The sequence below is a fragment of the Calypte anna genome, chromosome 12 (genome assembly GCF_003957555.1).
Source record: "Calypte anna isolate BGI_N300 chromosome 12, bCalAnn1_v1.p, whole genome shotgun sequence".
Lineage (NCBI taxonomy): Eukaryota > Metazoa > Chordata > Aves > Apodiformes > Trochilidae > Calypte > Calypte anna.
Window position 1 is genome coordinate 7,651,205 of NC_044258.1, and position 15,042 is coordinate 7,666,246.

General features: G+C 35.3%; 1 protein-coding gene across 1 annotated transcript in view; it reads left to right on the top strand.

Moving 5' to 3' along the window:
• Positions 1–15,042, top strand: part of CACNA1D (calcium voltage-gated channel subunit alpha1 D) — a 164,670-nt gene that overhangs the window by 127,021 nt on the left and 22,607 nt on the right. The window contains 9 exon segments of the mRNA XM_030458637.1: positions 6,475–6,513; positions 6,933–7,061; positions 7,739–7,804; positions 8,905–8,996; positions 10,298–10,457; positions 11,365–11,492; positions 11,607–11,703; positions 12,739–12,841; positions 13,958–14,059. Of these exon segments, the coding sequence (XP_030314497.1) occupies positions 6,475–6,513; positions 6,933–7,061; positions 7,739–7,804; positions 8,905–8,996; positions 10,298–10,457; positions 11,365–11,492; positions 11,607–11,703; positions 12,739–12,841; positions 13,958–14,059 (916 nt within the window).

Here is a 15,042-nt window from a genome sequence, read left to right on the forward strand (position 1 = left end):
TAATCTCTAATTATTTTTTTTATTCCTTTTCTTATTTTTTGTAATGCTTTAAAGTAATTTATATGGTGCCCTGAGGCTGATTCTTCTGATTCAGTAACCTGCCATTCACATATAATCCAGGCAATTACTTTTTTGAATAATTTTTGTGCTCATGGAAATCAGTGTTTAATGTGCTCAGCGATTTACAGGACTTCTCAGCATCCTTAAGGACTGGATCAGTGAACAAATCTAGAAATGAAGCACCTCAGAGCAACATATATTTTGACAATACACTATTTTCTATGATTGTTATTTTATTTTACTCTGTCATTTAATATCCCTTCCTTTAACCAGTTGTTCTTTTACAAACCTAATTGGTTTTCATGTTCATTTTATTTTTAGAAATTTTTAGAGGCAAGTATATATAAGTAAATACATATATATAGTAGCAATAACAAAATTAAAAACACTACTAAAACCTATATAATTACTTTTGGGTTTTGTGACCTTTTGTTTTCAAAGAAGTTTCACATGTCACGCAAGATCTTGTGTGGTCATAAAAATGGTCACTTTTCAATTAAAAAAACAGACCAGGTTGGGAGATGAAAGATGTGGTCAGTCCATTTTGGAGATGGGCATATATAACTTAAGCCAATGAAAAATAAATGGAAATAAATTCTGAATAATAGAGGAAGTTCTTTAATAGAAGCAAAAAAAAGTTTCAATCTGACCTGACTCTATAGAAATTATCTTATTTGTCAGCTCAGTAACCATTTGGATGACCAGCACTGGATGATTTAGAGGCATGATCACATTGTTACATACTACAGTATGTACTGCTACAAAGGTTTTAATTCACAGTTTTTATTTAAGTTCCTTTTACCATTCTTGTGCTGCCAAAATATCGAGAAAACGAATGTGGAGTTCCTTTTCCTTTGTGCAAATGTTTAATACAGTTGCTATCGGACTAATTTAATTCCTGAAGTTAAGTAAAATTCAAGTTTTTTGCTGAAAGAGGTCTTAAAGCAAAAACATGGATGTCTTCCTCCTGAGCCCCTCAGGAAAACCTCTTTCTCTTGAATTTCCTGTGAGGCTTATTCAATGCTTGCACTACTGTAACAACAAGCAGTGGTTCATAGCAACATCATACCTCAAAAAAAAGTCCCTCACAAAACCAGAATTTGACCATTCTGCCATTTGACAAGCAGGAGCACCTTTAGTGTCACTCCAGCACCATGCACTGCATCATGTTGGTTTGCAAACAGTGGGACTTGTTTGCCAGATTGCTCATGGGGTGTGTACGGGGAGAGCTGGTGCTTATTTTCACACAATTCCTGCTCACCTGGTTACTGGTGGGAGAGCTGATCTTGCTTGTGTGGAGAAATGGATTAAATGCCTCCTATCTACCTGCTGTGAGAGATTCTGGTTTCTAATTCTGAGCAAAATCAGGGCAATTCAGTTTGAATCCCACTTTATGCATCAGTATTATATGTTAGAATTTTGGGGGCTTTGCTAGTAATTGATATTAGTCAAATATTGAAAAATAGTCAAAATTACTACTGACAATACATTTTTTCAGCTTTGCAAATGTATCTCTTTGGCTTGCTGATGGGTCAGAAAAATATAAATCATATGTCTGCCTTTACGTGTAGGAAGACTTATGGCAATGGGAAATCTGTACTATGTTGTAATATTTAATTTGTAAATAGAAGTACATTTCTGAGCTACTTCTCTGAAGGTTTTAGTACTAATGATTTATTTACTTTAATGCATAAATGAATATTTATTAGTTTCCAAAATAATGCCCTATGCCATGAACATTTTACTTAGGAACTTAGATTTTTAATTCTTTTTAAAGGAAAAAGATCTTTTAAATGTCTTGTGAGGTCCTGCACATCGATTCAAAATTTTTGCTAAATTATGTCTATAATTTGGGCATTTGGTTCATGTTGAACAGGATATAGAGAGAACATTGATGAGACTCTGCAGAAAATTACTTGCTAGCACATTTGAATTCCAGTGCTTATTCTCTAAACAAATAATTTTTGTATATACAGACCTGCATACAGTCACACCTACACTACACATTTCTGAAGATATTTTGGCAACCTGAATGCTTTCCTATGTATGTCATTGTCATCACAAACATTTGTCATTCAGATGTTTCCTTCTATATTCATAATCATGATTATGCCATCCTGATGTGTTAGTTTGTTTTTGCATACTCTCCTACCCTTTGGCACAATCTGTAAAAAAAGGATTTGATCAACACCCTATATTAATATCCACTGGTTTTCACTGTTTATCTTTCCTTAAACACAGAGCTCCAGTTTGCTTCCAATGCATGATGCAATCTGTTTCACACTGTTCACAGTTTTGATATTGAAGCTTTTTTTTCAGTTAGAATGTTTATTTTTAAACTTCTGTTGCAACATGAAGAGTGTAACGAAGAGTTACTGTTTAGGAAATGTGTGAAATTTTTCATAAGCAGAAATAAGTACTTGACTGAAATTGGTAGCAGGTTGCATACTTTTTAATCAGTGAGTCAGAAATTTAGGTTGATCATAGGTTCATCTTTTTTGAGGACTGAGATTGTTTGTGGAAGAAAGCTGCTATGCTGAAGTTTGGTTAAAAGAAAAGTCATGTTGCTGCCTATTTGAAGTATTTAAGACTTTTCTTAAAATTACATAATTATCAAGTGCTTTGCTTAAACTAGGCTCTACCAGGGTGGCTGGCTCATGGCTGACAGAAAAGGTAGAGCATTTAAGTCAGTCCCTGTCCTCATTTACCTCCTTGCAGTACATCTGTTAGCCAAGCAGTGGAATCAGCAGCTGCTGCTTTCTTCTGGCTGTGCCCCTCACCAGTGCGCTAGCAGTGATCCCAGAGGCACAGCTCTTGTCTCAGGAATTACAGAGTCCCCCTGGAACAAAAACATCACAATAGTGACCAGCCAGTCCTGAAGGGGCTGTGGACATGAGTAGTAGTGGAATGATTGGTGGAAGGTGAGGTGAAAGAGGAGGTGGTAGGTAGGTTGTCTGACCACTGAAATATTTTTAGTTGCCTTCTTGTCAGTAACCATCATCCAAAGAGGCATTCTGCTCAACCTGCCTCCTGCTCAGTCTCAAGCCTATTCTAATAGTTGCCCTACATGTAATTATTGTGCCAACTTCTTACGTGTGTATGTGTCAAGTAATATTACTGTAGTTGCAAATAAGATTGTGTTGGGATAAAACATGTTTTTTCCTTATCTGTAGGAAGCAGACATTCTCTCTTATTATGAGTCTGTTTTTACTGAAGATGGTGTTATCTTAATCTGAGTTTCCCAGATCTTAGAATTACTTAATGCTGGATGAACACACATAAACACTAAAAACTTTGTTTCTTTGATGAGCATTTCCTTTAGAAAGAAGTATGAATAATTTTTTCTTTGGGGTATATATCACTGTATTAGCTTCATTATAATTAGGAATAAAAATAATATGAAACAAGTTATTAGGAGGAAATGCCAGAGAGGCTAAAAAAATAGGTACACTCACTTTACAATATCAGTATCCAGCCTGCTTGGCCAGTAATGGACAGAAGTTAAATATTTTCAGATCCAGCAGAAAAAATCCTTTGATACCAGGAGTTGAGTTCATTTTCACTGTTTACGTCTAGCATCTGTGTCTACTTTGGGTTTTTGTACAGTTTACTTTTTTGTGAACAGAGTGTTTTACTTTTTCACTCCTGGCCTGTTGTTTCCAGTGTCCAAAGTTTATAATCTCTTGCACATGACATCCTCACACATCCTAGCAGCAGCAGCAGCAGATCAGGCAGTGAGGACTGAATGGTGCAAAGGAGCTGAGGAAGAGCATTTCAGGAGAGGAGAGTGCACTGTGCAGTTCTGTGCAGGCACACACACAGACAGTGCCCTTCAGGCAAAAAAACTTGAGGGATTTTGCAGTCATAATTCCTGAGTACTTCCAACAGGGCTGTTCCCATGGTTTTGGTAATCTCATCTCTGACTTTATTTTCAAATGTGAGAATTAAATAGTTATTAAGAAAGTTTTATATATATAGAGAGAAAAAGGGTTTTTTACTGACTTTGTTTTGTGAGAGGTTTTTCACAACCAAATCATGATGTATGCTCCTCATTGTTTTTCTTTTGGAAGCAATTAGACAAAAATTTGTAGGACTAATGTATCCTTTTTCTTTTCCCATTTCATATTGCTGTCCTAATATTGTTCCAAGCCTATTTGGGGCTTGATGCATAAACACCCCTATAAAAAGCTAGTAGAAAAAACTCCCAGATGCAAAATCCAGCATTTTACTTTGTGTTTTTAATGTCAGTTTGTGATGATACTGCAATTTAACCTGTTCTGTATCAGTCACATACTTAAATTCGTTTTTGATGATACAGTCTATTGACTGATAATTCTATAATTTGTTCATTGATTAAAACAGTATCAAGCTCAAGATAAGTCAGTCACTAGAGATTGATAGAAAATTTCAGGCTTTGTGTGCAGGAGGTATAATTGAACCCTTTTTCTTTACAAGTTTCAGATAAAGAGGAATTTTTTCTATTCCAAAAACTCTAATAGAAATACAAGTCTGTGTAAACTAGTAAAGGTTTGTTGTGATTGATGTAGGTAAACAACTTTGCAAGATTTTTTCCATGTTTTATGATATTTAGGCATATATGGTTTTGGTTATAAATTTCCTTTTAATGTATATTTTGATAATTTTATTTCAAATTGTTGAAACACAGAGGGAATTTCTAATGCAGCAACTGTCTTTCACTGGCAGCATATTTTTATTTAGTTTATGTAAGTACTTAAAAAGCTGAGATGTCACAATGGATTTTACAAATACTCTGCTTACTGAAGTCCAATGAGGGTTTTCGTTCATATTAATGCATCATTTTAGTATTAATCCTATAAAATGTTTTAAAAGTCTTTGTTTCAGGAATTACTGATATCCTGGCAGGGCAGTAATGTATATGTATGAAGATTGCATGTACTTGTAAACCCAGCTATTTTTATTTCATTTTCCCCTTGTGATAACTTTATATTATATGTGTTATGCAAAAGGAAAAAAAATTAGCATTTAAAAAATACTGTTCGTGATCTGACTTTAACATAGTACTACCTATTATTTTTTTTTCATTTTCTTTTTTTGTTTTTCCATAGTATGTTTGTATGATGGACTGCCAGTATTTTCATCAGAATCAGCTCCTCTCTTTTCCCTTTCTCCTCCCTGAGCTATATCTTTGGTAACAGTAATACTTGAGATTTTACACAGTGAAACATGGCCCTGAGAGTATCTTTGATGCATCCACAATATGTTGGAGGCAGCACTGAGGGAGGAAACATGGTTATTGCTGCTGTATGTGACAACAGTTGTGAAAGATGCCCCTCTAAAAGTAGTATGTTTAAGGGAAGAAAGTAAGATCCATCACTTGGATTTAACACCCACAGTCCCAGTTTTTCTGGTGCTATAAATGTTTTCTAGACATTTGCATTTGATTTTTGAAGAAGCTGATGTGAGTCTGTCAGTGCACAGGCAAGCACAGACAGCTGGTCCTTTAAGCTTTGCTAGCTGATTTGCTCAGTGTTTTACAGTTCAGGAAATCAAGACAGTTTTTGCAAAGACAGATACGTTACAAAGAGAGAAGTGAGTTTCTTCTTCACAGGACTTAGTTTGTCTCTGTGAACAAGAATTTGTGTGCCTCTCTCCTGCCTGTAGCTCCCGAGGGTTGTACAGATCTGTTCCAAAAGGATCAAATCCTGAAACCCTTTCTTTGTGCCTGATCCTGTTCCATCAGCTCAGGTATACCATTATTTTGTAGGTGGTGAGAGAGCACAAGTGTTGCCTTCTCATTTGCACCTCTCCAGGAGTGTCAGCAATTGAGTCATTGTGCTAAAAATGTCTATCACTATGGCAGAATGAAAATCAGTCCTTGTAAGCACTGCTAAGTACAGTGTTTATCACTGAGTTAACTCTACTTAATTTGCTTTAAGAGAGCTCCTGATGAGATATAAAACACAGTTACTTTGTATATGGTTAGATTCCAGTGATGGAGTAATTAATACTCAAAAAAGAACAGCAGAAAACCTTGAAAGGCTACTTTGACCCCAAAGCTTTGTTGTTGAGTTTTACTTGGTTTAATACTAGAAAACCTGTGGAAGCTGATGGCTAATTTTATTTGGCTTACATAGGAGCATATATTTTATTTTGTATTTACTTTCTACTGAGTCTTTTAAACATGTTTTATACCAACAGATTTTATTACAAGTCATCCGAGAATGCTTTAGTACAAGTCAGCCATCATGAAATGCTAAAGTGTATGTTTTAAAAAGGATATTAATATTTTGTCCAGGAAGTATATTGAGTTTAAAGATTTTCATTTATATTTAGAAGTGAAAAATGTCCTTTCTGTTTATGGTTAAGCTGTTTTGTTTTTTTTTTTTAATCTTCTATTCAATTTTAATATTTAATGTTCTTAATTTCTTAAAGCCAAAGCCAACTGAAACAGTCACAACTGATGAGTCTGGGGTAAGATTAGTAAATTGGCCCCAGTGGTTTTACCTCTACTTGAGTTTATTCTTTTTACCATGTCTATTTTCCACCAATTTTTTTCTGTATTCTTCATAACTGTCTTACTACAAAGGTGTTACGCAGTGGTTTGCATTCATTGTCAATGTACTATTGAAGTCTACTACAAACAAACCCAGTATGATCCATATTAACAAACAGAAAACTTGGAAATGCATGTGATGTGTGAAGCATTTCTACAGGTCCTGTGTTTTTAGCATGTATTTTTTTCCTTTCATATCATGCTTATCAAGGTGAAAAGGCCCTCAAGAAACATTTTCAAATCTTACCTCTTCCACCTTTGCATTTGTTGTTGTTTTTCTGGAAGTGTTGCATGTTTGAGTTTGTATTTGGTTTGACTTCTCCATGATGCTCTTCAGAACTCTGAAGACAGCGCTAGAATTTCCATCACTTTTTTCCGTCTCTTCCGAGTGATGAGGTTGGTGAAGCTCCTTAGCAGAGGAGAAGGAATCAGAACTTTACTGTGGACATTTATTAAGTCATTTCAGGTTAGCAAAATTTATTTGAATTTACTTTATAATTGCAACAATTTACATGCTAAGTTTCATGAAGCAATCAATATTCTCTAGAGTGCAAAAACCATTTCTTTTGAAATTCATGCTAGTTACATATTTAAATATATTCACATAATAATGCCAAAAAAAAACCTTCTAAGAGTCATTCTTTGTCATTAAAGCATAAGTTTTCCACACAAAGGATTCGTGTTTCCACATTTTATTAGGTAACTACAAAAGAGGAATTTAATCTTTTTTTATATATAAAACTGATTTAATTCATGTAACAAAGATGTATTTGAATATATATTTTCTGATTTGAATATATAACTCCTGAAAACTCCAAGGAATGTAAGGTTAATGGACCTCTGTAACTGTACAGAAGGAAGTATTTTTGTGTTGTCAGAATTGGTACTGAAAATAAAATTAAGAACTGTTAAAAAGAATTCTCCCCCCTGGGTTTCTGAAAGAAATAATTTAAAATATAATGAGGTTTGTGTGCAATATATATTGTAGATTATTATGAGTGACAGGTAATAACACTTTAAGCACTTGCATAGGAAGAAAAATATTGGAAAAGCCTTTGTTGTACAGAGAAATAATTTTTGTGAACAGAAATTGAAATTATGGTGTGAAATTATTAACAGACAATGCACCTGTCCCATTTCTAGGCTCTGCCTTACGTTGCCCTTCTGATAGCCATGCTGTTCTTCATTTATGCTGTCATTGGAATGCAGGTAATTACAGAATTTTTTTTAGCCTTAAACAAAAATGCAGTGTTGGCTACTGTGACACTTGTTTGCTAAAGTTCTTATGGAATCATTACTTCAACAGTGGTGCTATATATAAAACAGAGCTTTTAAAGTAATGTTAGTAATCTTTTGCCTACGATTTTATAAGTCAGGAAATCCAAAAAGATGCAAGAGAAAAGCTCAGTGTGAGCTTTATAGTATCTTGGTTTTCTAAAAAGAGTGACTCCTTTTCTGCATACTGTGACATTTATTCCTGTGCATGAATGTATGAAAGAATGAAAGAATGTATGGCCTTTTAAACAATGAATTTGTTTTAGGAATCGGGCATTAAAACTCCAGCTGGTTTTTTTTTTTGGTTTTTTTTCTTTTAAGTCTTTCCCATGTGAAAAGAGTAGATCTAGAAAGAAAATCTAGAGATTTAGGCACAGCTAAGTCTATGGTTAATCAAGAGTAGTTTATATATGCAAGATGTACAAGCCTGGAAAGAATTTGGTTAACTTAAAAAGTAAAAATGGTCTGTTGGGATGAAGTAAAGCATTCACTGGCTTGTAAGCAGATAGCAGTGTATTATACTGAATGGAAAGGATGGTCTTGTGGCCAAGGAATTCCAGTTTAACTTTGAAGAAGATAACACATTTCCAGCTCTGGATGAGACAGGATGCTCAGACTCTGCACTTTGGTTCCCATCTTTGCATCACTTCTATTTAGATTTGAGAGTATCAGGACAGCATTATTTCTTACAAGTAGTATGTATTATATTTAGCAAAGTAGGGCTTTAATATAAATAAAGGATTCTAGGTGATAGTTTAAAACAAATAACGTTTTCTCACCTTAAATACTGAAATATGTTTTATTACTATAATGGTTTATTGATGCCAAATTAAATTATTAAGAATTATCTTTTATATGTAGTGAGTTTGCTGTATTTACATAGTTACCAAGAGATGTCTAAAGTGACTAAAAAAAGTTTATTTATGAAAGTATTTTTCATGCCTACTGAAGCAAGTTTAGATTGTGAGGCCTACAGTTTATGACAGTACAGGTCACTAGGATGAAAGTAAAAATCCTGTTTTGTATACCTGTAGATATTTGGAAAAGTGGCCATGAGGGACAACAATCAAATAAATAGGAACAACAACTTTCAGACGTTCCCCCAAGCTGTGCTGCTTCTCTTCAGGTGAGTAGACTCTTATGTAAAGTATCTGATTTCATTGATCTAGAAAAACTGTTGGTACCGCTTGTTTTTTAACGTGTGTTTTTAAGTGAGAAGCAAGTTCACATAACAAGAATGTAGTCTCAGTGCTGTGTGTCTGGACGTGGGCAGAGCAGGGTTCTGATCAGGCAACACAGGTCTCAGCTCAGTACAGCTCTTGTGAAACATCATCTGTGGAGTAACTGCATTCAGGTAGAGCCCTAATAGTCAGCCCTGCCATCACTGTGTAGGTGCTGGAAAAGGTGAAACAGGCTGTCTGCCCTTACTGTAATCTTCAGAAGCACAGCTAGCCATGATAGTTTGTAAAAATGAACAGCTGATGTAAAGATAAAAAAGTAAACTATTTATGTTTTCTGCAGAGATGACAAGAATTAGAGGGTGTAACTTGCAGAATGAACATATCAGATAAGCAGTAGACAAAACTTTTCTCATTGTAAAAGTAGCTAAATCTTCATGTATGGGGATTATGGAATCTCTGTCACTAGAGAGCTTAAGAAAGGGGTAAATATTTGCCAGGAGTCCATCGAAGTGTCCTGGAGCAAGGAGGGAGAACGACATGGGATGCCTCTAAACATGACAGCCATGAGAGCTCTCTTGCCTGTGATTCTGTAACTCCACTTGGCTTCTGTCATTGTTATTACTCTGGTTGGCAAAACTGGAAGGTCATTCCTTACCTGAGACCAAGGGCATCAACCACTGAGATCTAAGTCACCTTATCCATGTCAAGGCTTTTGCATTTGTATCTAGGTAATGAGTACAGCCAAAAATGTTATAAATAAGTAGTTGTCTTTTAAATATTTGAAATCGTGGGTCTGTACACAGGCATTACCCAATTATGCAGAAACTGCAATAGCAGGAGTTGGAGACGATTTCCTCAAGCATGCTGAGGAAGAGGTAATTAATCCTTACAAATAAATACTTTTAAATTTTATGAGAAGTTTCAAAACAACATTGCATTCATACACAGCAACTCCACTGTAATAGGTATTTAACTTGTAAATCACACTTTGGGATTCAAATTTTTACATGCAAGCCTTTATGGTGTCTTAGCCTTATGAAATATATCTGCCATGTCAGATCTATACTTGTTATTTCTGAAACAGGTTCTGTATTTTTTTATTTGTTCCTGCTCTGAAAAATTCACAATTTGTCTTCACATTTGTGTTGGTACAGCTCTAAGCATTTTGTCAGAACTTAACAAATTAATACACCTTTAATCCATTTTGATCAAATAATGCCTCATTTATCTTTGTGACCTTATAAAGGTGTGCAACTGGGGAAGCCTGGCAGGAAATCATGTTGGCATGTTTGCCTGGAAAACGCTGTGATCCGGAATCTGATTATAATCCAGGAGAAGAATACACTTGTGGAAGCAATTTTGCCATCATTTATTTTATCAGTTTTTACATGCTTTGTGCATTTTTGGTGAGTCTAGTTTGTGCTTATTAACAGCAATGAGCTTTGGCATTTTACTTTCTTCTGAACCAAGAGGATGTAATGGGTGCAGAGAACTATCAAAAATCCCATATCTAAAATATTTTTGCAAGGTTATATTTTCTATATACAGTCCTAAGTCCTGTATCTCACACTGATTTTTACACAGAGTGGTGAAACACTGTCACAGGTTGCCCAGAGAGGTGGTACATGCCCCACTCCTGGAAACATTTAAGGTCAGGTTGCACAGGGCTTTGAGTAACCTGATCCCATTGAAGTTTTACCTTCTCATTGCAGGGGGGGTTGGACTGGATGACCTTTAAAGGTTCTTTCCACCTCAAACAATTTTAAAGTTCTAAGTTATCACATACAAATGTTCTTCTGACTACATTGCTGCAGGAGTGATGATTGGTTGCATGTTTGAAAGCTAAATTAACAGTCTTTTAATCAGCTGTTATTTCATGCATTTCTCAGTAGTGTTGTTAAATAGTAATTAATAAAGCTGCAGTTTCTTTGCAATTTGGATAATTTAAACCTAGCAGAATTTGGATTTGTGTCTTTACAAGTGTGCTCAAACTGTGGCAAATATGAACAATAAACTTTCTTCCTAATCCGTGGTATAATAGATAATTTGCTCTAAAATAATATTTGAAAAAATGTTTTTCCTCATTGCAGGGATCTGGTCTAAGCTGGTTAATTTGTTATATTCATAGTACTGCTCTCCTTGCAAAAGGAGAATGGTCAAACAATTTTGTGAAGTAATGTAAACACACACGTTCTGATGTTCTGCACCATCTTCTCTGTTAATTCAAACCTTAAAGAATTATTTTATTTATTAAAGTGGTTTTTTTTAATTTTCAAAATAATTAAGGCAGATTGTTCTTAATTTCTTTCTTAGATTATAAACTTATTTGTGGCTGTCATTATGGACAATTTTGATTATTTGACACGTGACTGGTCTATTCTGGGTCCCCATCATTTGGATGAGTTCAAAAGAATATGGTCAGAATATGACCCTGAAGCCAAGTAAGTTAGATCATTTCTCTGGTAAGATTTATGTGGTAAAACCAAAAAAAGCAGATCATAGTATATTCCTTGGGAATGGATGTATGTTTGATAACTGATGTGTGTTGGTCCTAGGGGAAGGATAAAGCATCTTGATGTGGTTACGTTGCTGAGACGCATTCAGCCACCACTTGGTTTTGGTAAATTATGCCCTCACCGAGTAGCCTGCAAGGTGGGTTTTACCCTATTTACCCTATTTAACCTAGTTCTTTCTAGGTTTCTCTCATTGTTTCATTCATTCAGTTCTAATTCAGATGAAGACTAATTGCATTTTAATATAAAAGTTGAAAGGCAACATAAAGGAGATGAGTAATTATTAAGTTATTTGAGGACTTCAGAACTCCGGATATTGTGGGTTTATCAATTTCAGTAGGAATAAGATAAAGCCTCTTAATTAAAGGATCTTTACAACAGCAGTGTCATTTTAATTTCTTTTGTATCTTTTATAAGTAGGTAAATTGACATATGAAACACTGGGTTCAAATGGAATGCCATAAGGCATACTTAAAGCAAACCTGTGTCTAGTTGTTAAGATAAGGTACTCAATTGAGTAACACTTTTAAACTAAGTAGAAGAAAATCCAAGGTGGACATGAGGAAAAGATTTTGATAGAATAAATAAATAAATAGTATTCTTCTGATAGACAGAGTCACAGTGATACTGCTCTGGAAGATGAACACTCTAATGCAGGGGTGGACTAATCCAAAGAGGAATGCCCCTTTGACACTGGTTCAGCACAGAGTGCATGAGAGATGCACAGCATTGCTGAAGAGTTCCCTGAGAATTAATCAGCTTATATGAGACTGACCTGGTGCTGCTGGTCTTCCCATGGATCTGTGGGAAATCTGGAACATGACTGCAACTGGAGTGGATGCTATTGAGGAATCATATTTGTCCTTATAATTGCATAGTGGCACTTATAGCCAAGGACTGGACTTTAGTGTTTGCAAAGTAACTCAATAAATAGCTTGTGAAAACTACCAGAGTTTTAACTTTCCATAAGCATGCTTCAAAAAGAAGCAATACTGTGTGGTTATTATATGCAGCCAGGATGGAAAACTCAACTCTTTTTTAAGATTTAAATAATTTTTATGCCTTTAAGTGGATATTATTCTTTGAACACATCAGCTATTCAGAAGTGAACATTACAGGAGGTTTTCTTCAAACAACGTCACATCAGAACTTGTTTTCCTTTTCTCATTTTCAGAGGTTAGTAGCCATGAATATGCCACTAAACAGTGATGGAACTGTGATGTTCAATGCTACTTTGTTTGCTTTGGTTAGGACTGCTCTAAAAATAAAAACAGAAGGTAAGGTTCTTGGCTGTAAAGCCTTTACTGCACTTATCAGAAGGTACTATGGGGAAAAGTTACCATTTACTTTACTCATTTTGTTAGACTTGAGTAAGGCTGCTTTAGCCTCATTGGATTTGGCTTTCTTTGCTTTCGGTTCATGGGTTGTAGTCATTGTTGCTAGGAATGATTTGCTAGAAAATGGAAGGAAAGGGATAGTGAGGCTAGAGCCCAAGTAATTGCAGAAGTTATTAAATGCTTTTACCTGGTAAGAAAAAAGCATGTGGCAGTGGCATAAGAGGAGTTCTAGTGCAAGGAATGAGTGCATTCCCCTTTCTGTCCAACCAAGATGCTCCTTCCTCACCACTCTTGAACTTGGTGCCTTGGATCCCACGCTGGTGCCATTACAACTCTTGCACACTTGAAAGCAGCACCCCCAGCTGGGTCAAGGCCAGTTCTGTCAGGATGGGTTGAATGGATTTCTGTCATTTGCATCAGAGAGAAAAAAAGTTTAAAAAAATAGTACTATGTTTCAAAGTAGTTTTTCAAATAATTTCATACATGTTTTAATCACTTTAGTGTCTTTTTCTACTTGCTGCTCCATATCTTCTGCCACTCTCACAGAATTTGAATTCCACTGCCAATAGCAAACTGATTAGATTAAGCCCCTCAGGCATGGCTGTGGCTTAAGTGAGCCCTGCAAGAAATTAAAAATTGCTCAGTAGCCCATTGCCTGAACTTTCAAGCCTGTGCAACTGAGTAATTACTATGATTAAACAAATAAAGGCTCAGTTTTGTATCCAGGAAGAAGTGGCTTGCAAAGAGCAAGTCATCACTGCACAACTGGGGCAGAAGCTATTAAGCTGTGGCAGAATCCAGCCAAGATCTGTGAATTGCTGTTGACCTCCTCAGTACTGCAGAGACCGATTTGAAGCCCCAGGAGCTCACTGTCTAACACCTTTTCTTCTCTTCAGTTGTAATATTGTTATCTGCTGCTTCTTGTACCTTAGGCTTACTGCAAAGCATTCTTATCACTGTCTTTGTTTACAACTCATTAATACCCAAAGAATCATTCACTGCAGCTGGTTGAAACATAATTGCCATGTTCCATTTTTTTATATTTTGTTGCCACAGGTAATCTGGAGCAAGCAAATGAAGAACTTAGAGCGGTTATAAAGAAAATATGGAAGAAAACAAGCATGAAATTACTTGACCAAATTGTCCCTCCGGCTGGCGGTCAGTCTGATAAACTTTGCAATATGCTGTTCACTGTGCAGTTTGGTCTTTCTAGATTGTTAGGAAACAAAGAAACAAAACTACTAAATTTTGCAATATAATGTCATTGAAGGACAGCAAACGGTAATAATGAAATTATAGAGAAAGTTATATCCCATTAAAATAGATAATACATAAAGGACTGAGCAGTACAACTTCCTCAGAACAAAAAGAAAGGGAAAGTTTATGCTTATTTTCTCGCTTGAGAAAATACCTTGTTAGACCTAAACCTAATCTTGATTTCTAGTCATTCAGCAAAATAAACTACACTTTGATTTCCACACATTGAGCTAAATAACATGTTCTTGTACTAATTAAGCTTGACAATGTACACTACATTATAGCTTATAACCTTGTATATGTTGAATACTACTGGGAGAAAACTAAAAAACCTGAATTACCATCTTAAAAATATTTCTATCTAAATTAATAAAGCAAGAAGTTAAATTATCTCGGTTACAGTAGCTTAAATAACAGCAGTTCTGCAGTCAACAAATAATGGAAATGGTTCAGATTTATGCCAGTATGAATGAGATTTGAATATGGCCCATGTAACGAAATATCTAAATTCTAACACCACCAATACATTTGTGAGAATTACAAGGCACGTGTGTTAGTTGCTCCTACGTGCCATAAAATGATGTCAGATACTTGTTATTTCTCTCCTTAAATATATATATTCTTATATATATATTTAGCCTTTTTCAATATATACATTTTTATTAATATGCTGTAGTGTAGGATTAGGTGACTGTTTTTTACTTGCTTTTTCAAGTTTTAAAGGTGCAGGATCTGTTGTGCTGTCACCCACACCCAGGATATATTTTTCTAGACATCCAATACCTAGGTCCATAGTAATCATCTGGTATTTCTTGTAGTTTATTGTACTTTTATAATGTTACGGCAGCTTTCAAGACTGATCAGACTCAGGTCTGGAAGCAGAC